General features: G+C 65.3%; 4 protein-coding genes across 5 annotated transcripts; 2 read left to right on the top strand and 2 right to left on the bottom strand.

Moving 5' to 3' along the window:
* The first annotated feature begins 151 nt into the window (after positions 1-151).
* Positions 152-2,897, top strand: TADA3 (transcriptional adaptor 3). Its single transcript, XM_086755198.1, has 8 exons — positions 152-742; positions 826-1,076; positions 1,222-1,327; positions 1,515-1,656; positions 1,789-1,892; positions 2,017-2,126; positions 2,260-2,445; positions 2,526-2,897. Exons 1-8 carry the CDS (start codon positions 536-538, stop codon positions 2,716-2,718), a joined length of 1,299 nt encoding a protein of 432 aa, XP_086611324.1. The 5' UTR covers positions 152-535; the 3' UTR covers positions 2,719-2,897.
* Positions 2,898-3,553: 656 nt separating this feature from the next.
* Positions 3,554-7,406, top strand: CAMK1 (calcium/calmodulin dependent protein kinase I). The gene is made up of 12 exons (XM_086755199.1): positions 3,554-3,627; positions 4,158-4,272; positions 5,017-5,148; positions 5,391-5,465; positions 5,536-5,674; positions 5,774-5,900; positions 5,999-6,074; positions 6,164-6,276; positions 6,392-6,470; positions 6,572-6,659; positions 6,770-6,896; positions 6,977-7,406. Exons 2-12 carry the CDS (start codon positions 4,187-4,189, stop codon positions 7,030-7,032), a joined length of 1,098 nt encoding a protein of 365 aa, XP_086611325.1. The 5' UTR covers positions 3,554-3,627; positions 4,158-4,186; the 3' UTR covers positions 7,033-7,406.
* OGG1 (8-oxoguanine DNA glycosylase) lies at positions 7,363-9,138 on the bottom strand. The gene is made up of 7 exons (XM_086755200.1): positions 8,975-9,138; positions 8,622-8,884; positions 8,363-8,542; positions 8,098-8,276; positions 7,885-8,026; positions 7,756-7,805; positions 7,363-7,668 (listed from the first exon to the last, which is right to left on the bottom strand). The coding sequence occupies exons 1-7, from the start codon at positions 9,082-9,084 to the stop codon at positions 7,558-7,560; spliced, it is 1,035 nt and encodes a 344-aa protein (XP_086611326.1). The 5' UTR covers positions 9,085-9,138; the 3' UTR covers positions 7,363-7,557.
* A 426-nt stretch (positions 9,139-9,564) lies between these two features.
* BRPF1 (bromodomain and PHD finger containing 1) lies at positions 9,565-22,203 on the bottom strand. 2 transcript variants are annotated; one of them, XM_086755340.1, is made up of 13 exons: positions 21,475-22,203; positions 19,343-20,302; positions 16,832-16,988; positions 15,582-15,713; positions 15,095-15,241; positions 13,837-14,149; positions 12,685-12,999; positions 11,444-11,731; positions 11,188-11,335; positions 10,547-10,683; positions 10,334-10,452; positions 10,069-10,223; positions 9,565-9,972 (listed from the first exon to the last, which is right to left on the bottom strand). In XM_086755340.1, the coding sequence occupies exons 1-13, from the start codon at positions 22,068-22,070 to the stop codon at positions 9,789-9,791; spliced, it is 3,651 nt and encodes a 1,216-aa protein (XP_086611466.1). In that variant the 5' UTR covers positions 22,071-22,203; the 3' UTR covers positions 9,565-9,788. The 2 variants fall into 2 exon arrangements, with proteins under 2 accessions (XP_086611466.1, XP_086611467.1); XM_086755341.1 differs by having other exon boundaries at positions 15,113-15,241.
* Between the last annotated feature and the right edge of the window lie 537 nt (positions 22,204-22,740).

Here is a 22,740-nt window from a genome sequence, read left to right as displayed (position 1 = left end):
TCCATATTAGGGAAGGGAGATGGAGAGCGGGCCGGACCAATGAGCGGCAGGCGCTGGGCGCGGCCGGACCAATGGGAGAGCGCGGGGCTGGGCGCCCGCCGCCTACGGGGGCCGGAAGGGGCGAGCGGCGTAGGCCCGGCCCGGCCCCGCGGCGCTCCCGCCACCCGCGCCCGCGGCGCCCGCTGCCCCGCCGGTGCCCCTCCGCCCTCCGCGCTTCCCCCGCGCCTGGGTGCAGAGCACTCCGATGTCCCTCAGCGCCCCGGTGATGCCCCCCGCCTTGTTCCCCTCAGCGCCCCGCTGATCTCCCCTCCGGTTCCCCTCAGCTCCCCCGTGATCCCCCGCCGGTTCCCTTCAGCGTCCCGGTGTCCCCCCGCCTGCCCGTAGCCCCCCACTCCACTCCCTTCCCTCTCAGCTTCCCCTGTTCCCGGTTCCCCCATAGCCCCCCGTGGCCCTCCGGTTCCCCCAGCCCGCCCCGTGCCCCCCCCCCCCCGCCCCGGTTCCCCCAAAGCCCCCCCGGTGCCCGGTCCCCGCCGCCATGAGCGAGCTGAAGGACTGCCCGCTGCAGTTCCACGACTTCAAGTCGGTGGATCACGTGAAGGTGTGCCCCCGGTACACGGCCGTGCTGGCCCGCTCGGAGGACGACGGCATCGGCATCGAGGAACTGGACACGCTGCAGCTGGAGCTGGAGACGCTGCTCTCCTCCGCCAGCCGCCGTCTCCGCGTCCTGGAGGCCGAGACCCAGGTGCCGGGGCTGCAGCCGTGGGCTGGTTCCACCGTCCCGCTCCTTCCCGGTCCGGGACCTGACGAGGCATCGCTCTCTTCCAGATCCTGACGGATTGGCAGGACAAGAAGGGCGACCGGCGGTTCCTGAAGCTGAGCAAGGACCACGATGTGGGCACCTCCGTCAAACACGGGAAGCCCAAGAAGCAGAAGCTGGAGGGCAAAGGCGGCCACGGGACCGGGCCTGGCCCCGGCCGGCCCAAGTCCAAGAACCTGCAGCCCAAGATCCAGGAATACGAGTTTCAGGATGATCCCATTGACGTGCCCCGCATTCCCAAAAATGATGCTCCGAACAGGCACGTGGCTGCTGGGGGGCGTTGGGATCGTCTGTCTCCTTCCTTGTGGCACACGGCGTGGGGGAAGGGATGCCCCAGTGGGACGGGGGGAGTGTGTCGGTCCCCTGCAGCTCTCCCTCACGGTTCATCCGCTCCGTCCTTGCAGGTTCTGGGCATCAGTGGAGCCGTACTGCGCCGATCTCACCAATGAGGAGGTCAGAGTCCTGGAGGAGCTGCTCAAGCCGCCGGAGGACGAGGCTGAGCATTACAAGGTGAAAAAGTCCTGAGCCCACTCCGAGTCCTCCTCGCCCTATCCGTAACCCTCTCTCTCCCCGATCCCTCCCGGCCCTCGGCCGCTCCGTGCCCTCCTGCGCCTCACGGCGAGTGTTCCCGCTTGGGGATGATGCCGTGGTGCCGGACGGGGCCCTCTGGGAGCTGTGCTGAGCCCCGCTCTCGTAGATCCCGCCCCTGGGGAAGCATTACTCCCAGCGCTGGGCGCAGGAGGACCTGCTGGAGGAGCAGAAGGACGGAGCCCGGGCAGCAGCCGCTGCTGACAAGAAGAAAGGCGTCCTGGGGCCGCTGACCGAGCTGGACACCAAAGGTGCCCCTGTCCCCGACCCAGCAGAGCCAAACCCAGATTCCTTGCCCTGGGCTGGAGGCTGCCCTGTCCCCCTGCTCACCTCTGTGTGTTTGGGCTTGTTTTTTTTTATTTCCTCTTCCTGCTTCTTCCCAGACGTCGATGCCCTGCTGAAGAAGTCGGAGGCCCAGCACGAGCAGCCGGAGGACGGGTGTCCCTTCGGGCCCCTGACGCAGCGTCTCCTGCAGGCCCTCGTGGAGGTGAGGGGCCTCCGTGGGGCTGTGCGGTGGCTGGGCTCCCTGGGGCTGTGCTGTGACCTGGCCCTGTGGGGCAGCATCGCCAGGGCCCAGCGCGGTGACCCTTCCCTCGCGCTCCCGTCGCTAGGAAAACATCATCTCCCCCGTCGAGGACTCCCCCATCCCCGAGATCGCCGGCAAGGACTCGGGAGCCGATGGCGCCGGCACGTCTCCCCGCAGCCAGAACAAACCTTTCAGGTGAGCGGCTGAGGCGGCCCCGGAGCTCGGCACTGATGGCAGGGGTGCCGGACACGCCAGTGGCTTCCCCGCCTGGTGAGTCAGGGGGAGCAAAGGGCGTGCGGTGGGCAGCAGCCGCTCTCCGTCCCGGCAGCGTCCCCCACACCAAGTCGCTGGAGGGGCGGATCAAGGAGGAGCTGGTGGCCCAGGGGCTGCTGGAGTCGGAGGACCGGCCGGCCGAGGACTCGGAGGATGAGGTGCTGGCCGAGCTGCGCAAGAGGCAGGCCGAGCTGAAGGCCCTCAGCGCACACAATCGCGCCAAGAAGCACGAGCTGCTGCGGTGAGCGCCGGGCAGGGATGGGTGCGGGCAGGGGGAGATGCCCGGCGGGGACTGACGCCCCCCGTGTCTCCCCGCTCCAGGCTGGCCAAGGAGGAGCTGCACCGGCAGGAGCTGCGGCAGCGCGTCCGCATGGCCGACAACGAGGTGATGGACGCCTTCCGCAAGATCATGGCCGCCCGGCAGAAGAAGCGCACGCCCACCAAGAAGGAGAAGGACCAGGCCTGGAAGACCCTGAAGGAGCGGGAGAGCATCCTCAAGCTGCTGGATGGGTAGCGAGGGGGGCGAGGACCCCTCCATCCTCTGTCGCGGACCTTGGCAGCTGGCGGTGGTGGCAGTGGGCCTGTCACCCGTGGGGTGCCAGCATCCCTGCGCCCTCCCAGCGTGGGAGGGAGGGGGCGTCCTTGGCCTCCCTGCCCGGGTAACAGGTCCCCTCCCTGCACGGGGCTGTCACCCACCCCCTGTTATTCTGGGAGGGTGACATCAGCGGGGCCACCGCAAGGACCGCATGTGGTGACTGCTGCGGTGTGGCTCCCACGGTCCCCTGTCCCTCCCCACGGCCCCGCGGGGGATCCCGGCTCCGATGGGGTGGGGTGGGGAGGGGAGGGTGGGCACGGGGTGGGGGGGGGGTGGCTGGGCTCTCCGTGTACCGGTGGTTTGTGCTGCCGTGCGCGGGCAATAAAGGGAGCCCCGTGCAGCGGTGGTGTGGTGGCTTCGGGGACGCCGTGGGGTGTGGAGGGGCGGCCCTGGCCGTGGGGCAGGCGTGGGGCGGCTGTGGGTGCGTCCTGCCGGCGCTGGGCTCAGTCTGGGGCGGGGGGGAGCTGGGCGGCCCCCTGGGCTGGGGCGGGGGGAGCTGGTCCCGGGGTCGGAGCTGTCATGCAGCCCACTGTGGGCGCTCCCCACGCGTGTCCGCAAGGGCCCCACTCGTATCCCCATAACGGGCACGGTCGCCCCGCCCATTCCCCCCCCCCCCCGCCCGCCAAGCGTGGCCTCCTCGCCCCTCCCGCGTGGACACGCGCCCCGCGGTCACGCGTGGCTCCCGCCAGCTCCACGCCACGCCCAGGCCCGCCCTCCGCCCGCCCATTGGCAGTGGCGGGGCATGGCCCCGCCCCTCCCTGTGACGTCAGGGCTGTCCGCGCCGGGAGGAGCCGCCGCTGCTCCGGGACCGGGGCCGCAGCGCCGTCGGTAAGGGCGGGGCGGGGGGGCGGCGTGCCCACGAGCGGAGCCGGTGATCCACGCGAGACCCCAACCGGCGACACCCCGGGGGTGGGAGGGGGTGGGCAACCCTGTTCCCACGCGTGTCCTGCCCATTGCGGCTGTGGGAGTCGGGGCTGGGGATCCCCACGCACGTCCCGCCCGGCGAGGCTGTGGGGGCTGTTGGTGGGGGCTCCTACACACCCACGCGTGTGCCTCTGCCCCTCCCGTTGCCCGCACGCCCCGCGCCCGCCCTCTGGGCGGGCGCGGGGCGTGCGGGCATCGGGAGGGGCCCGGCCTATGTACCCCGTGGGGCACCCCACGCCAGGACTCCTGCGTGGGGGAGGCTGACCGTGGGGCCGGAGCAAAGGCTTGCCCCCATCACCCCGTGATGATAACTGTCTGCCACGTCCCCTGGGCACCTGTTGCCCCCGCCGTGTCCCAACATCCCCTCGCCCCACAGCGTCCTGGCTCCCCTCGAAGCTCGCCCATAGCCTGCCCACTCCCCACTCGTGTCACAGGTGGGAGTGGGTGGCCCCACAGGGCCACCATGCCGCTGGGGCGGGATGGGCCCAGCTGGAAGAAGAGGACCGAGGACATTCGGCGCATCTACGATTTCCGAGAGGTCCTGGGCACGTGAGTTGCAGACCAGCGCGGGGAGGGGGGCACTGGTGACAACCCACTCACCGCGCCGGATCCGGCTCCCGTCGGCTTTGCCAAACCCACTGGGTGGAACCGCGCCAGCTCAAATATTGGCCCAAGGCGGGGGTCACTGCCTGGCTGGCACACGGGGGCCCGTGCCGCGGGGTACGGGCAGGAGTTGGCGGTGCTGCCTGCCAGCTGGACGGTTCCCCGTGCCAGCTGCGCCGGACGCCGCGCCCAGGGGTGCCCGGCGGTGGTCCCTGGGCTGGCAGAGGGGTGCCCGGCCGTGCCCGAAGCGCCGTAAAGCTCTTAGGCTGGATTAGCAGGTTAATTACGGCACGGCTTAGGGCCCGGCGGGGCGCGAGCACGCTGCCCGCCACCTGCCCCACCTGGGCATCGCCGGTGTCTCCCGCACCTCGGCCTTTGGGTGGCACCCGCTCACCTTGGGTGCTGCGGGACGGCAATGGCACGGGGCTGCCAAAACCCACCCGGGGGCTCAGCCTCGGCTGCCGGCGGCGCCATGGTGTTATCCTGCCTGATAAGGGGATGGTGCAGCCGCACCAGGGGATGCCGGGCGCTCCATCCCCAGCAGGGCCTGCGTCCGGCCGTCCCGGCGGGCGGCTCCCGCTCGCTTGTCTCCTATAAATAGCTGGACTTTCTGCCCGTCGCCATGGCGATCGCGGCACGGCGGTGGTGGGTCCGGCCAGCGGACCAGGCTCACCCCTGGCCCTCTCGCAGAGGGGCCTTCTCCGAGGTGGTCCTGGCGGAGGAGAAGGCGACGCGGAAGCTGGTGGCCATCAAGTGCATCACCAAGCAGGCACTGGAGGGGAAGGAGACCAGCATCGAGAACGAGATCGCCGTCCTCCACAAGTAGGGGCTGTCCTGCAGCCAGGGTTGGGGTCCTGCTCTGTGCCCGCCCCCCCCCCCCCGCCCCGTCCCGGTACTGCTCCCCGCTGCCAGCACCCATTGCTGGGTGTTATCGGCAGCACCTAAAATAGCGGTCGGCGCGTGATACCCTGCGGGGCCAAGCCCGGCCGCTCCCTGTCCAGTGGGGGCTGGGGTGGGGGGCCGTCGGGAGCCCCCTCACCCCCCCCCATGCCTTCCCTTCGCAGGATCAAGCACCCCAACATCGTGGCCTTGGATGACATCTATGAAAGCGGCACCCACCTCTACCTCATCATGCAGCTGTGAGTGACGCCGGCGGGGCCTGGGGTGCTCGGGGGGGTCCGTGCTGACCGGCGCCGCCCGTCCCCGCAGGGTCTCGGGTGGGGAGCTCTTCGACCGCATCGTGGAGAAGGGTTTCTACACCGAGCGGGACGCCAGCGCCCTGATTCGGCAGATCCTCGACGCCGTCAAGTACCTGCACGACATGGGCATTGTCCACCGTGACCTGAAGGTGAGCGGTGGGACGCACACACACACACACAGAGCCCCCTGCCGCAGAGGTGGGGAGGGGACCCCAGCGTCGCCCCTCCCTGACCCCCCCTCCCCGCAGCCCGAGAACCTGCTCTATTACAGCCTGGACGAGGACTCCAAGATCATGATCAGCGACTTCGGGCTGTCCAAGATCGAGGGCTGCGGCAGTGTCATGTCGACGGCCTGCGGCACCCCCGGCTACGTGGGTGAGTGCCTGCCCGGGGGCTGCCACTGCCCCGCGTGCGGGGTTGGAGTCTCTCCCCGGGGTTGGGGTGTCCCCTCACCCCTACCATCCCTCCTCCAGCCCCCGAGGTGCTGGCACAGAAGCCCTACAGCAAGGCTGTGGACTGCTGGTCCATTGGAGTCATCGCCTACATCTTGTACGTACCCCTCCCTCCTGCCCCTATCCCCTCCGCGGGGGCCTGGGACACCCCGGGGCCAGCATCCCCCTCCCCGCCGCCCCCCCCAGGCTCTGCGGTTACCCCCCTTTCTACGACGAGAACGATGCCAAGCTCTTTGAGCAGATCCTGCGGGCCGAGTACGAGTTCGACTCGCCCTACTGGGACGACATCTCAGACTCGGGTGAGCCGGGACCACCGGGGCGGTGGGACCTGGGACGCCAGCGCAGTGTCGCGGTAGCTGGGGTGGGGGCGGCGGCGGGCGTAGGTGCTCACGGTGGCTCTGTGCCCCGTCCCAGCCAAGGACTTCATCCAGCACCTGATGGAGAAGGACCCCAGCAAGCGCTTCACCTGTGAGCAAGCCCTGCAGCATCCCTGGTAAGGGGGAGGACCTGCTGCTGTCTGCCCCCCACCCTGGCTCACCCCACAGCAGCCGTGGGGCAGGGGGCGGCCCCACTGACCCCCCCTTCCCACCCCAGGATCGCCGGGGACACAGCCCTGGACAAGAATATCCACCAGTCAGTGAGTGAGCAGATCAAGAAGAACTTCGCTAAGAGCAAGTGGAAGGTGAGCAGGGGGTGCCGGGGGGGGGGCTGCGGGGTGTTGGGGGTCACAGGGGGTGTCAGGGGGTGCAGGGCCCCCCCCGTGCCAGGTGACAGACGCTGTGGGGTTGGCAGCAAGCCTTCAACGCCACGGCGGTGGTGAGACACATGAGGAAGCTGCAGCTGGGAACCAGCCAGGACGGCCCCGGGCAGACAACTCCCACCAGCCCGGGCGAGCAGCTGGTGGGGGGCACCAGCAACGGTGAGCCCCGACGTCCCCCCCGTCCGTGTCCCACAGCCCCCGGGGCTGCCGCCAGGCTCTCACCCCGCTCCTCCTCGCAGGGTCGGACTGTGGGTGCCCGCCCGCGAGCAGAGCTCAGCGCCTGCTGCCAGACTGAGCACGGCCCCCCACAGCCGCATCCTGGGGGGGCCGCAGGGGTCCAACCCTCCCGTGGGCACAGTGTGGGGTTGGGGGCCCCCACCGTGCTGGAGCGGGGCGGGGGGATGGTGTCGGGGGACCCTGCACTGCTCACCCCGGGTGTGTGGGGCTGCCCCCCACGGCAGGCTCACATCAGAGCTCTGCACTGGGGCAGGGGCAGCCCCTGGGAGCCCCACTCAGCGTGGGGCTGCATCCCGGGCCCCCTCCCACACCCTCTTCCCCCCCCCCCCCACACCCCAGCCCTGGCACTGCCCACCCTCCCCAGCATGTTCAAGGAGAATTTTCCAAATGGATGTTTCTATTTTATTGCTTGTAATAAAGGCAAGAGGCCAACGCCGCTTGGCTCGGCTCTGCCCTGGGCGGGGGCCTGGACACAGCCCAGATCCCCCCCAGTCTCACCCCTGGGGCAGCGGCTCCGCCCAAGCACACAAGTGACCCCCCCCAGCCACTGACCCGGGGGGCTCTGTCCCTCCTGGGGTATCCCCTAAGGGGTCCCGTCCCCACGGCTGTCCCGGCTTCGGCCCCCCCTGGCCCGGTCCCGGTCCTGGCTGCCGGCCAGCTCCTGGCCCTTGCGGAGGTCGGCGCAGAAGAGGACCTGGCGTGGGGAGAGGCGATGGGGTGGGCACGGCCGGGGTGGGGAACGAGGGCTGAGCCCCAGGGTGCCCGGGAGCGGGGTACTCACCGCCTGTGCCCAGCCGGCGCGGGGGCCCCACAGCCCCCGGAAAAAGTCACCTGCAGAGAGAAGGGTGAGTCCCAGCGCCGGGGACACCGTCCCAGCGGGTCCCAGGCCAGGGCCCAGCCCTGCTCTCACCGATCTCCTGGTAGGCCCGGGGCGTCAGGCTCCTGCCGCTCAGTGCCGTGCCGTAGCGCTGCCGCGCGATGCGCCAGACGTGGGTGTCCACCGGCACCGCCTCCGCCTTGTCCAGGGCCATCAGGCAGACGCAGTCGGCGACCTGTGCCAGGCAGCACCGTCAGCCCCCTCCGCCGGCCCCCCGCTCCCCAGCCCCCGCATCCCGGCACCCACCTTGGCGCCAACGCCGGGCAGGGCACACAACACCCTCCTGGCCTCGGCGTAGGGCACGGCGCGCAGCCGGCACAGCCCCTCGGCGCCGAGCCCCTCAGCGATGGCCCGCGCGCTCCCGCTGACAAATTTGGCCCGGTACCCGAAGCCCAGCTCCCGCAGCCGGGCCTCAGCGTCAGCGCCTGCCGGGGGGACAGCAGAGGGACACGGGTGGGCACGGGCGAAGCCACGGTGGGGTGACAACGGCAGCAGCAGGGCGACGGCGAACCTGTGAGTGCCGAGAGGGAGGGGAAGGCGTGGACGGGCCGGGCGTCGAGGCGGCAGAGGCGGCGGCCAAAGGCCTGGCAGAGGCGCTCGATCATGGCGGTGATGCGGGAGATGTGGTTGTTGGAGGTGCAGATGAAGGAGAGCAGGCACTCGACGGGGTCCTGCCGCAGCACCCGCACCCCTGCGGGGGGGAGGACGTGGTGAGGGGATGCCGGGTGGGTGCTGTGGTCGTGCCCTGTGGCCCCACGGGGCCACCTCACCTGGGAAATCGTCAGCCACCTTGCGGAAGAGGGGGTCGGCCGCCCCCCAGGTGCGGTACAGGGCCGGCAGCCCCACATCCAGCTGGAAGAAGTCACGCAGGATCTGGTCCGTTTCGACACCGTCCGGCTTCGCCGTCCCGGCGGGGCGCCCGTCCTCCTCCTCGCCGTACACCGTGTACCACAGCCGGTCCCGGTCCTGCCGCAGCGTCCAGACGCGCTCCCCCAGCACGCCCGTCCAGGCCCCCGGGCTGCTCTCCCACCACCTGCCCCACACGGGGACGTCGGGGCCGGCCCTGACCCCCACCCCCGGGCCGGGTCACGAGTGGGGAGCTGGGACCCCCGGGCGGGCTCACCGGAACGTCTGCCCCGACGACAGCACCAGGTCCAGGCGCAGCTCGGCCGGCGGGCAGGGCAGGGACCGCCACAGGGACGGGCACCCCGACGGGGCGTCCCGCAGCTTCATGGGGGCCGGCTGCGCCCCCCCCCGCCCCACGGAAGCGGTGGGGTCAGGCACCGCCAGCCCCCCACCCTACCTCCGTTATGCCCCCCCAAAACTCACCTCGGCCCCCGCACGGCTGCTGCGGAGCCCCACTCCTGCCTGCACCCACGGCCACCCCACCCCACTTCCCCACAGCCCCAGCCTAGGCCTCCAGCCTGGACCCACAGCCCCCCCGCACCCCCTCACACCCCCCCGCCCCACACGGCGGCCCCGCCGCTCCCGCACCATAGAGTTTCCCTCCGCGCGGGCAGAGCGCCCGCCCCCTCCCGTGACGCTCTACCCCAAATTCCGGTCGCGGCGCGGAAGCGCCACCCGGTGGCGCGGCCCCCGCCCCCCCCCCCCGCCCCGCCCGCAGCGGAGGTTGTTGTTTTTTTCTAAGAATCAATAGATTTTCTTTTTTTCCCTTCAAAATAAATACAAAGAACGTCCGAGCGCGGGGGCCGGCCGGGGGGGGGGGGCAGCGCGGGGGGAGAAGGAGGGGGCGCCCCGGGGTACGGGGAGCCGCGGGGTTGGGGGGGGGGGGGGAGCGGGCACCGGGAGGGTTGAGGGGTGGGGGGCGCGGGGGGTCCGGCCCCCCCGTCCCGGTCCCCCGGCGGGTGCAGACCAGCTGCACGGGGGTGTCCCCGAGCCCCGTTTGCCCTGAGATAACGGCGGGGGCAGCGGCCGGCTCAGTCGCTGTCGCTGGAGTCGCTGCTCTGCTCGCCCTGCACCTTGTTGCGGTGCTGCATGGCGCGGTGGTAGGCGATCTGCACCGACTTGCGGATGTTGGACTTGCGGCCCTCCAGCATCTTCTCCTTATCCAGGTCCTGGTTCACCCCCAACGGCACCAGTTTCGTCCGGGGTAACCACTGCCTGCGGGGAGCGGGGGGGGGCCACCTCGTTTGAGGGTGACAATCGTCTCCGGACAACCCCCTCCCTAAAACCACCCCCCCGGCCCCCCGGCCTTACCAAGTGCGCTTGTTGTCGAAGAAGAGGACAAGGTAGAGGTGCTCGCGGGCTTCCTGAGTCATCTGCTCCCCCAGCTTCAGCACCTCCAAGGGGGGCACGGGGATAGGGACGCCGTGGTGGAACATGCCTTCCCGCGGCATCTTGGGGTCGATGATCTGCCCAAAGAGCAGGGGAGAGCTGAGAGGGGAATGAGGGGACCCCAGAAGCGCGGCTCTGCAGGATGGGGGGGTGGGTTTCGGAGGCCCCGACAGCGGGTGGTACGCACCAGGGCTGGGTAGGAGGGGTAACCCCGGCACTTGGCCCACACCAGGTCCAGGGCATCCAGGGAGGAATCCTCGTCCTCGGAGAGCCAGCCCGCGCCGCGCCCCATGCCCTTGCGCACCACTGTGCCAGAGGAAAGGGGAGACGGGAGTCAGCTGCGTCCCCCCCAACGCAACAGCGCTGACCGGGCACGCGGCTGCACGGCCGCCGTACTTACTGCCGTGGCCCACGCCTCGCCCCGTGCCCACAGAGTAGGACTCGTTCTCCGTCCCCGACGTGTCCTCACTGCTGTCCTCGGGGAAGTTCACTCGGGAGAAAGAGGGTTTCCCTCTGCCCTGCTTGGAGGGCGTGGTGCTGTGGAGAGAGGGGAGCAGAGCTGTCAGTAGGAACCATGTTAACCTTCCAAAAACCACTTTCGAGGGGGCCAGCCTGGCGGGACGCTGGGGCTCGTGGGCTCCAATCACTGGCCTCAGGTCTGGGAAGGACTCGCGGACGGTGCTTCTGCTGGGGCACCTGCCAGAACCCCACCTCACTTCACCCAGGAGGACCCAGAAGTCGTGCACTGATCCCGGTTGGAGCTGCAGGCAAGAACCTGCCGGAGCAGCCGCTGCGCCAAGAGGGAACCCCCTGATTCAGGCTCCCTACGAGCCCTTTGCTGCACTCACACTTTCAGGTTTTACATTTCAAATAGGCACAAAACCTGCAGCTGTCCAGGGTTTAGCTAACAGCGGCCGGGCTGCCGGACGGTGAACGTGGTGGGTACCAAGCAGGCTCCTTGTCCGGCAACTCAAGGCTGAGAGCTGCCCACTGCCACCCCGAGCAGCACCCGCGGCACCGGGGCCGTGCCGGGGACGGTACCTGGTGCGGTCCGAGGCTGCGCTGCTGCTGCTGCTGCTGCTGGACTCCGAGTCGGAGCTGCTCCGGGGGAGATTGCAGTCGTTGCGGTACACCAGGAAACTCTTCTTCACCGGCTGGTTCCCGCTGCTGAAACCGTTGGCTGGCAGGTCTGCAAAACACCCCATGAGAAGAGCGTTAGCGCCACGCGGGACACTGCCAAAGCACTGCCGGAAAGGCCACGGCCGCCCGGCCACGCAGGGGGAGCTGCCGCACCCACCCATGGGAGCGTCTTCGGTGGACTTATCACTGTCGCTGTCCGAGCTGGAGCTGGGGCGCGGGCTTCGCCCTCGCTTCCTCTGCCGCTGGGAGGACCCCATTATCGGGAGCTGGGGAGGGCCGATGGGGCTGTTCCCGTGCCCGGGAGTGATCTGGCTGTCTCGATTCTTCGGGGGGCGTCCTGGGCGTTTTGGAGGGCCTGCAGTTTTAGGGTTCTTCTTGGAGAAGAGCACTGAGGTTCTCCTGCCAACTTCATGTGCTGGGGTGGAAGAAGAATTGGGACCCAGACCTGGAAAGGGAAGGAGAAGGTGTCAGCTTCAGCCTGCGGGACCTGGCAGGGACCGCACGGCAGCAGCATCAAGAAACAGCTTCGTTTCTCAGGAATGTTATCTCAGAAGATCCTCCATCCCAAGCTTTTCCATGCCTGTACTTTCAGAGTTAAACTATCCAGTCTGCTGACAGATGGGGACATCAAAGAGCACTGCACCAGCCAGGGATGCCCTCCTTTCTCGCAGGAGAACAAGAAGTCAGGAATAGGAAGCAAGCAACCACAACACGCAGCAGCTGAGAAGCTCCACTGCACCCTTGAAAGACAAAGGCCCTAAAACATTCCCCGCTTGTGGATGAGCCTGATTTTCCCGGTGCTTAGCAAGGCAGGATTGGAAAGCAGAGATGGCAAACACCCCCAGCGACATCTGGCAGCTCTGCTTTTGCTCTGCTCCCCACGGAGCCCAGCTCAGCATCTCCGCCAGGGAGCTGGCAGCTGGCCCACGTTCGGCGCTCAGCCCCAAGAGGGCATTTGGAGCTCAGCAGTCAGTGCCTCTGTAACTCCCACCCGTGCCCCCAGGCAGGAAGGGACGCTGAAGGCAGCCTGCTCTGTAATGCCCCTAGAGAAACCGGGCAGCGTGGCGGAGCTGGCAGGGCCTGGCATGACGGAACAATCCATCTCACACCCCACATCGCGCAGCTGGGACTCTTCACTCTCTGGAATGACACCCAGTTCCTTGGCCACACGGGAGGTGAGCTCACCGGGTGAACACTGACCACAGCTGCAAACACCAGTGACCTGCCAACCCTCCCCAGAGGCAAACGCACACCAGGCTGCGGCTTCCAGGCGCAGAAGGCGGCCTCCTCGGTTGGCAGTCCTCCCTGCTCACCTGGCATGGCTCACTACAAACTACCCAGTGGGGTACTGTCCTCCACCGTGCCCCCAAACCAGCAGTATTCTGGAGGGACCAGTACCTTTGCCAGTCTCCTGGCTGCTGCTCTCTTCCGCAGCGCTGTCTGTCTGCGGGTCCTTCTCGCAGGGGTTGTGCGACTGCAGGACTCCCCTGGCCGAGGAGCTGTGCCGCTCCAGCCCATCTCGGCCCAGGTCCCGTGGGTGAGCGAGTTTCCGCCGTAGGACTGTGATCTCCTTCTTGATCATCTTGGCCCGGCGGGATCGGCCTATGCTCTGCTTGCCAGCATTGACCTCATCCAGCCGCTCCAGCAGGATCTTCAGCTGCTCCTCCAAGGGCAGGTGCTTCTGATTCTCTGAGAGCAGCAGCCGCACATCCTCTGGGGGAACAAAGCAGAGCAGATGGATGAAAGAAATGAGGGACTCTTTGGAGCTGCTCCACTTGAAAGGGCATGGGGCATTTCAGGTTCCCCACAAAAGGGAAGTAGCTGACATGGTACCGAACACCTGTGAACATGGGAAGTTACCCAAAAAGACCTGCAGAAGGAGCCCCGTGGAAAGCAAGCCAGCAGGCTGATGAGCAGCTTGGAGAATACCATCAGCTGGGGCAAGGACACAACAGGAAAAAGAACAGGGGTTATAACAGGAAAAAGGGATCCGGAAGAATTACAGAGCAGGGAAGTTCCCCTGCCTGAGCGGGAGCAGGGAGAGGGGGACCTTGAAAGGCTCCTTCTCTGACAAGCTGCTCCTGGCAGTGCTCCCTGCTGCCAGCAGAGACAAGCAGACCTACGACCACAGAGGCAGTGAGATCTGGCTGAGGGGTACTGGGAGCTGCGTGGAGCCAGCGAAGCCTGGGGCTGGGGACAGAGAGGGGAGCACACAGCTCTGACTGGGGGAGTCAGTCCTTCCAGCCAGGCAGCACAGCGGGAGCTGGGGCCAGGGCTGGGGACGGTAACAGGCAGCCCCCTGCTCTGTCCAGGAGGAGGATGAGGGATGGGCAGGACACACAGATGAGCCACTGCCTAGAACCAACCTAATGAGGCCAACAGGTTCCTGGCTGGCAAAGTCCTCACCTCGCTGGGGAGCAAGCACACACAGCCCAGGCGTCCAACTGAACGGACCCTCAGCAGCTCAAACAGACCCCCAGGCGCCCTGACTCTGCCCAGGTTTTAACCCTGAGTAACCCTCATAGCCCAGGACAGGAGATGAGTACTCACCATCCTCGATGTCTTGGACCTGAGCCTCTTCCACCGTTACGCAGTGGGGGAAGTGCATGCCTGTCTCAAAGTCAATGCCCATCTTCTCTGCCTGCCGGCGAGCCTGCCGGAGAACGGCGCCACCCTGCTCCCGCAGACGGATGGCTGCCCGGTAGAAGATTGTGTCTTTGGCATTGTATTTCAAACAGTTGTTGATAATCAGGTTGAAATCCTCCTCAAAGTCATCGAAATTCAGATAGCGATAGGCTTCCAGGTTTTGTTTCATCGTCTGAAAATCCATCGGCTTCTTGATGTGATCTAGGTAGTCTGGGACCTGCACGAGGAAAGAGCCAGAGCTAAGAGCCCAGGAGCCATCGGTTAGCACTACCTGCTCCAAGAAAACAGTCGTTAGAGGAATCAGGTATCGCTCCCTCTCTTCTGCCCAAATGCACATCGGGGAACGCTGTCTGCTTTTGCAGCTTGAGGAACAGTAACGCCTCCAGGCTAGGGAGCCCATGTGCTGTTAGAGCAGATACGCACTCTGAAGCGTTTTTACAGCTCCAGCACACATGCCAGCATCCTGTCCTCCTGTCTGCGGGCAGCTGGGATCCAGTACGCTACACGGTGTTCCCTGGGGGAGGAAGCTGCAAGCGCAGCCCCCGGGGATGCGGGTGAGTGCAGACAGGTAAAACAGAACCGTCCAGGCGGCAGCAATGGCTGCAGGTGGGACCGCGCAGCCTTCCTCCCCAGCTCTGCTGGCACACCTCCGTGCCGACCTGCTGCGGGAGCCGCGCAGAGCCAGCGCAGCCTTCCCCCACCCCCCCAGGCGGGGACTCAATTGCAGTCTCAGGAATCATTTCCCTTGCCCCTAGCAGTGACAGTCCGGGGGTCAAACCCGCTTCTGTGCTGTGCTCTGTCCGTCACCCAGCAGAGGCCTTCACAAGAGGACAGGGAAGAGCGCGCGGCCTGACAAGGGCCAGCATTCTGCCTTTCCCAGAGGGAATCCCCAGCCGCTCGCAGACACTGGGGAGTCACCAGCAATGTACAGAAGAGCCAAGTGCTGTGCTCCCGGCCAGCATCAGCTCAGCTGCTCTGCATTCAGCTCATCCTGGACGGGCATCGCTGCACACCCTCCGTGGGTGAGCTGTGCGTGGATGCACGAGCCAGCACCACGCTACCCAGAGAAGCTTCTGGAGCAGAGAGCACCCTGGGCAGCCCTTGGCACGAGCAAGGGAGACAACTTTGAGTGAAGTAGAAATCTGGGGGAGGGGGTTCTTACTTCGTAGATTTCTGTTACCTCAGACAGAGGGACTGGCTCGCTGAAGATGTTGCCCGTGTCTTTCTCCTGCAGCTGCTCAAGCGTCTTGCGGAGGAGGATGAGGAAGGGGGTCAGCTGCATTTCCAGTGCCACCTGCTGCACCTTGATCTAAAACAGAGGAACAGAACGGGGCTGAGCTCCCCGCCTGGCAGCAAGGACAGTCCCCAGGGAGCAGCGATGCAGTCCCACAGGACAGCGACACCTCTCCTCGCTCCTGCGAGGGGCAGGGACTGCACCTCACCCCGTCTCTGCGGAGTGGAGGTGTAACACTGCCTCCAGCACCTGCGCGTCCCACCTCAGCCTTGCAGAGCAGCCACCTTTGCTCAGAGCCACCGGGGCAGGACGCAGCATGGCTGAGGAGACCCCAGCACGCACCCTACAGCACTCTGAAGAGCCCATGCTCATGCCCACCCCAGCAGCTCCCCAAGGAGGGGCAAACAACCGTTACCGTCTCTCTCTTGAGCTTCTCCCGCTTGCGTATCAGCTCCACCAGCAAGCGTGCGCGCTCTAGGTCATGGCGAAGGCGCTGCCATGACTTCAGCTGCTCCTTCAGGGCCCAGTTCTTATCCTCAGTGTCTCTCTGCGGGAACATCAGAGACCATGAGCTGACAGGAGATGTGTTCCCATCTCCAACTCCCTGACCGTGCGGTGGGGCTCTTCCCTGGCAAAGTGAACCGGCATGCCTGACCCGCTGCTTCAGCGAAGGTCCCGCTTCCCTTGTTGTAACATAGGTGGGTGACTCAGAAACAGTCTGACCTCTGGCCAAAGCTGAATGCCTGCTCCTTGGGCACCAAGCCTTCAGGATGCCAGGAGGCAGATACCCCCAGCCCCTGGAAATACTCTTCCTAACACAACCAACCGCCTGCATCTCCCTGGCAGCACAGATCAACACCATCAGGGTCTGTGCTGCTGCGCAGAGCTCTGGAAAAGGGAACAGGGCAAAAAGGGAATACGGCTCTGGTTGCTTTCACTTCTGGAGCACCAAAAAACGCTGACTTTTATTCAGCGGTAGCCAAAGATGAGCAGAAGCAGTTTCAGCTCTTCTCTAGCAAAACAAAAATGAGACGGGGCAAAGGCAGGAGAAACCCCAGCCCACAGTCTTCAAAGGGCTCAGAAAAAGAGATTTAGAGCTCAGACGGGGAGCCAGAAAAATCTTCTCTGGCACCAGAGACTTCACATCTGTGAAGCACTGACTAAGGGCTGAGGCAGACAGTGGGCTGGAAGCAGCACCCAGAGGGAGTGCTCCTGGAGCGGTCTCAGAAACGGGAAGCAAGGCCTTGGTTCCTTCCAGATTGTTTCTGGAGGTCTCCGGCCATCTCTCTCAACACTCGCTGACACAGCGGCCTCAGACCAGAGTCATTTCTGACAGGTGTGCCATCGCCACCGGCTAAACGCGGGCATGGGGAAGGAGCTAAGTTCTGCGCAGCAGCTTGAGAGGGCAGGATTCCCTTCCCGTGGCAGGCTGCCAACGGCATCGCCGCCTGGCAAATCTCTGAACGCCGAGAGCGGAGGAGAAAGTGAAGCAGCAAAAGCAGCTGGGGCTGCCTTTTCCTCATCGGGGAGCTCATTCCCCTGGCCCCGCTTCTGCGCCTGCAGGCACCACATGCAGCAAAGGCTTTGAGCCCACAGCTCCGTAGGCACAGGAAGCATGCACGCGTAGCCAGGATTCCCCGCAGCGCCCCAACCAGCAGCCCTTACCTGGTCGCAGTTTCTTTGTGACTGCAAGTGTGTCTGAAGGCGACGGAGCAGGGGGACACCGTTGCGGGACTGCCTCTTCAGAGTCCAGTAGCTGTGCAGCCTCTGCATGAACTGGCTCTTCCTCTGGATGGTTAAACGGTTTGTAATCTTACTGAGCCTGAAGAAGGGAGAGGAACCACAGATCCCATCAACGAGGCAGGCCTGGCCGCCGCAGGAGAAGCCCTGGCTGGGGGGACGTAGCAGCAAAGCCACCGAGAGCTACTGAGCAGCTCCACAGGTGGAGAACACCCTTTCCCATGGCAGGAATTTCTGTAACACCAAGTCACGCAGGGCCACAGCACCCCTGAGACAGCCACAACAGAGGACATCAAGAAACATCCAGCCTTGCCTCTCCAAAACAGACTCTTCCTTTCCACATCCTGCCGAATTTCAGGGCAGGCTGCAACAGGTCGGAGCGCAACACAGCCACATCGGGGGCCGGACCTTTAACAAATCCTACAGTCCCTGAGATCATGAGCATTTGGTGCTGGTATCCCAAAACCATCAGTTACCTGGCTAAGGGCCACTCACAGTGACAAAGGCCCCGGCCAAATGTCACCAGGGAGCTCGTAACTTGACCAAACCTGGCAAAGCGTGAGGAGGGAACGGGAGGCATGAGCACAACAGAGCTCCTATCCGAGCTAATGAAGGACTACCCTAAACAGCCCAAAACACCACAAAAGGGATTTTCCTCCTCTCTGCAACTGCAGAAAGCCTGGAGGGGCAGGGACAGCCTCGTGCAGCGAAGCTGGACAGAACCCCCAGCGTCCCCATGTCTCACAGGGAGGGTTCTTCGCAGGGGGTGACCAGAAGTGCATCAGCCTCAGCTGAGGAGGCTGGGGAAAGCAGCCTCATGTGCCATCGCCAGCCAAGCGCAGCCGCCACAGGAAGACATTTGGCATTCTGGCAACAGCCCTTGAAGAATAATTAATCCCAACAGGAAGGCCTGGAGAGAGGTTAACAGCTTCTAGCTCAGTGGGGTTTTCACTGCGCGATGATAGCAGCAAGAGCCTACAAACTGCCTGCCAACATGTCCACACATAAGAAAAGAGGCTCTGGCTACAGAGCAAGCCCCGAGCGAGCAAAAATGTAAGGTTAGGACAAAAACAGACCGTGGCAAAAAGCCCGCAACCACGTAGCAGAGACCTGTCTCCGCAAGAGACAGAGAGCAAAGCCCATGGCTTCTGTGTGCTCCCGTCCGACTGCACGGGAGAGTCTCAAGGGTGCGCAGGGAAGCGGCAGTCCCGTGTTCCTGTGCTGTTACAGCCACACACGACAGTCCGGCAGGTACGGTGCCGGGGTGTCACGGGGTTACAGCCCTGGCACAGCTCCTCATGCAGGGAGGAGGGCTCAGCAGCTCAGGGGTGGTGGCTCACAACCATGAAAGCAAACACTTCTGTGCCCAACCCGAGCTTTGACTGCACGATGCCTGCTGCAAGGTGACAGCAAGATCCAAAACCATCCTAAGACACTTCTGTGTGCTTTTGCACGCTGCCGAGGGCACCCAGAATTATAAACTACACTGACAAATTCTGCCAAGGCCCTTAGATCCTCCTGTTTTGGGATTTGCACTCCAGCTTGAGCATCAGACCACAGCGAGACACACGGCAGTTACACCTGTAACTACTGGGTGCTTGCGCCTTCCCACGACAGAAACACGACCTCTGGCAAGGCCTCGAGTACCTTTTTGACAGCACCCGTGCTGCAAAGCCAACCTCAGGACAGCTGTGCCCCTCGGCAGGCAGGAGTGCTGGTCCTCTCCAGCCACCCCTCGCAGGAGCTGCGCAGGGCCCTTCTGGGCACCGCTGCCTCCCGGCCCCGCTCTGACAAGCAGCAGCGTGGCAGAGCTGCTGCCTGCGACCGGAGGCACGAGCGGCTGAGGAAGCCCAGGGAGGGGTAAGCGGCTGCTGGGATGAGTGAGCTGCGCTCAGCAGGGCACAGGGATTCCCCTCGGGAGCTGGATACAAGATGTGTCTGCTCCAGAGCCCAAACAGCCCCCGGGGTTAGCCCACTTCCCAGGCCTGAATTGCTCCCACACTTCCCAGTGGGACCGTCCCTCTTTTCCCTGGCACGGCCCCGGAAGGAAACAAACCTCGGCAGAAAGGAGAGCAGCCCCCTCCTCCCTCCCAGTTTAGTCCAGCACCTGAGGTCAGCACAACAGGAAAGGAGCGCTGGGAACCCCCAGCTGCTTCCTGACGCACGCGGCCAAGTTCGCTCTCTGCCGTTAAACTAACAGCAGCTATTTCCTGCCCCGCCGAGGGCCCACACACCTTTGTGGGGCAGCGCATCACCCTGCCTTTCGGCAGGACTCCCAGAGGAAACCACCAACAGCCCTCTGCGAGAGCAAAGTGAAAAGTACCTGTGCGAGAAGCTAAGGAGAGGAACAAGATAACGCCCGCGTGGAAAGCGGGACACGAGGCACGGAGAGAGGGAGAAGTTTCTCCACAGCCAAGGGAGGGTGGTGGGTCGTACCTGTGCGGGGGAATGCAGGGCACAGAAACCACAGGCGCTGCGGCTCGTTTCTCCGCCAGGATCTTCCGTGCCTTCTTCATCTTGATCCTAGACTTGGCCTTGGCTTTTTTTACTTTCTCAGAGCTCCAGCCCTTCCCCTCCTCCTCCTCCTCCTCATCCTCCTCTTCCCCCTCGCTGTGGGAGAGGGCGGGAAGCCTGCGCACGGAGCCCGGCGGCGTGTGGATGTCGCAGTAGGCGGTTTTGCGCACGCTGAAGGAGGTACCGTTTGCCCCTGTCTCCCGGACGGGCTCCATCTTCATGTACAGCCCGGCCTGCTGGGCGCAGGTGACGTGGAAGGCAGTGTAGCAGTTGGCTTTGTGACACTGGATGCAAGCCCCGGAGCCGCGCTGCTTGCAGATGTAACAGGTCAGCTTCCAGCGCGCGGGCGGAATGTGCTCGATGCTGTCGATGGGCTCCAGGAAGACGGTGTTGGCAAAGCACACCTCCGGGATCCAGAGGGCACAGACCACATGTGCCCAGCGCCCGTCGTCTGTCTGCTTGAAGGCCCCCCCCTTGTTTGGGCAGAGGGCGCAGTCCACGGCTCGCGAGGGCGACTGCAGGCACCGTCTGCAGAGCCACTGTCCCTCCGGGATGTAGGGCACCCCGTAGCACTCCTGGTGCACAGCCAGGTTGCACATGTCGCAGAAGAGGATGACGTTGCTGTTTTGGCACTCCCCGTCGTTGCAGATGCAACAGACGGCATCCTCGTCCACCAAGGCGTTTGGGTCCCCCTTGTTGTGGCTCTCGAAGTAGGACTCCTTCTCCAGCCGGTCCATCAGGTACTCAAAGATCTCCTGGGGAATGGGGCTCACGCCTTCGGTCTTCCGCCGCTCGTTCATGATGTCCAGCCAGATGTAATCTTCCTCGTCCATGTCGTACTCCACCTCCTCATCCAGCTCCTCTGCCGACTTCTCGATGTATCTGCAAGGACAGCACGGGAGGGTGAGGGCACAGCCGGAGGGTCTCGCAGCAGCTGAACCCTAACTCCTGCACCCTAACTGTGGCTGAGGGAACGTTCAAACGCTACAGCCAAGCCGTAAGTCAAAACAGAAAAACGGGGACAAGACTGGAATGCGCAGAAGCGGGAGGTGCTGCTGCACCCTGAGCGGCGCGGCAGCACAACAGCGCATTGGGCACGACACAGACAGAATAACACCCGTCTAACGGGCGAGGTCCGGGCCTTGGAGACTCATCAGCGCAAGATGGGAGCCTGCACGAGCCACCAAGCAGCTGCCAGGTGCTCTGGGGACAGGGGCCTCCTGCCCAAGGCACAACAACAACCAGGCACAGAGGCACCAGGTTTCGTTAATTCTGGCGAGGGGAGCTGTGCCTTTTTCTCTTTCGCTCCAAGTGAAAGGACGTTATTTAGAGAGGAAAGAGCTGGAACCCTGAGGCTGCTGCTCCAGCAACTGACGGGAACCACCCCCTGCCATCACAGCGAGCGGCACCGCAGACACCTCAGGGGGAGGTTTCCTCTCTAACACCCTGACACAAAATATCCCCTCCCTGAAAGGCGATGCTGGTTTCTCAGGGCACATGGCAACAAGGTGGCCAAGGTGGCCACACAAGCATTACTGTGGTTCAGCATTAACTCCCTGCTTGAGGTATTATTTCGGGCCACCGCACCCGCCAAACCACTCATGGAAAGCCGCAGGACAAGGAGAATTAAGCCCGTAAACAGACACATCTTACAGGTACACCTCGGTGCTGGGGGGCTCTAGAGCTACCCCCGTGTGCCTCCGAGGAGCAGTGTGGAAGGCAGGAAGACACATTCGGGTTTTGTTACGATTATACATGCTGGCTCAGCAAGGAAAGAGCACAGCAATCAAACTACCAGCAACGACCTAAGCAGCAACCCTGAGTTCTGCAGCTGCATGGACCCCTCAAAACTGGGGCACAACAACAGACAGAGCTCCGAGAGCCTAAACCCACAGGATGGCCAGCTCTGCAGGACCCGGGAGAGGCAGATGGAGGCCATTTCCACGAGCCACAGACAAGCCACCCGCACAGAGCGGGGCCAATTCCGCCTCCAGACCCTGGGCACGAGCTAGAGCTGTCTGGGAGGCTCCTCGCGCCTCAGCCACGGACAATACCTGTAGTAGGAGGTGGGGCGAGGTGGGGCGTCGGGGGTGTCCTGCTCCAGCTCCCGGTACACCACCTCGGGGAGCTTGGGGGTGGTGCCAGCCGAGGCGTTGTGGTGATGGTGGTTGGAGTCCTTGCGCTTCTCCTTGTTCTTGTGCTTGCCAGATTTGGGCGGGACGCTGGGGGTCTCTGTGTTCTCCTTATTGCTCCCATTCTCAGGCACCTCCTCGGGAACCTCCTCGTCCTCGGACACCACGTCGAGGTTATCGAAGATGCTGATGCGATGGACGCGGCCGTGCAGGTCCACCTCCACCATGCGCTGGGCCTGGGCGTAGGTCATCACCTCACGGCCCGGCGACTGGGAGGTCTCGGAGGGGTTGGGCGACTGCTTGTTGGCGGCGCGGGCCTGTCGCCCCTTCTTCTTGTGCTTGCGGAGGGGGGTGTGCTGGGGCGGGGGGGGGTTGTCATGGTCATAGTGGTAGAGGTGGTACTCGATCCCGCTGTAGCTCTTGTAGATCTTGCGGCAGGTGCCCACCGGACACTCGTAGGGGGGTTTGGTGGCCCGGAGGTTGTGGCAGAAGGTCTTCACGTCGAAATCTACGCCCATGGCTTCGCCCGCCCGAGCGGGGCTGAGAGAGGCCGAGGAGGGGCTGAGAGGACCTGGGGGGGTCCAGGGGGCTGAGGGGCTCAGGGGCTGAAGGGCTGAGAAGGGCTGGAGGGCTGAGAGGGGCTGGGGGAGGCCGGGGAGCTGGGGGGTTGTGGGGCTGCGGGGCTGAGGAAAGCTGAGGGGGGGGGCTAGGGGCTCAGGCCACGCCAGGCCAGGCCAGGCTGGGCCAGGCCAGGCCGGGCCCCCCTCCCCGCCGCCCCCTCCCCGGCTCCCGGCTCCCGGTCCCGGCCCTCTCCTCCCTCCCTCCCTCCGGCCGCGCTCACCGGCCCCGGGGCCGCTCTCAGCGGGCGGGCGCGGGCGGCGGCTCCATGGGCGGCGGCGGTGGCGGCGGTGGCGGCGGCGCTGGGCCCGGGCCGGGCCCCAACAATGGAGGCTGCGGCGGCGCCTGGCGCGGGGCGGCTGCTGGGTAAAAGCTTCGCGCCGCCCTTAGCAACCGCACTTTCGGCACGGCACGGCACGGCCCGGCACGGCCCAGGCGGGCGGGGGGAGCGGGGCGGGAGGCGGCGGCGGCGGCGGCAGCAGGAGGCGGAGGGAGGCGGCGCGGAGCGGGGAGGCCGCGGGGAGGCTGGGCCGCGCCGCGCCGGCTGAGGCGAATCTGCCGCCCCGAATC

This window comes from Chlamydotis macqueenii, chromosome 10 (genome assembly GCF_036417535.1).
Source record: "Chlamydotis macqueenii isolate bChlMac1 chromosome 10, bChlMac1.mat, whole genome shotgun sequence".
Taxonomy (NCBI): Eukaryota; Metazoa; Chordata; class Aves; order Otidiformes; family Otididae; genus Chlamydotis; species Chlamydotis macqueenii.
Note: the sequence above shows the minus strand (reverse complement) of the source record. Positions and strands in the feature narration are given on the sequence as shown.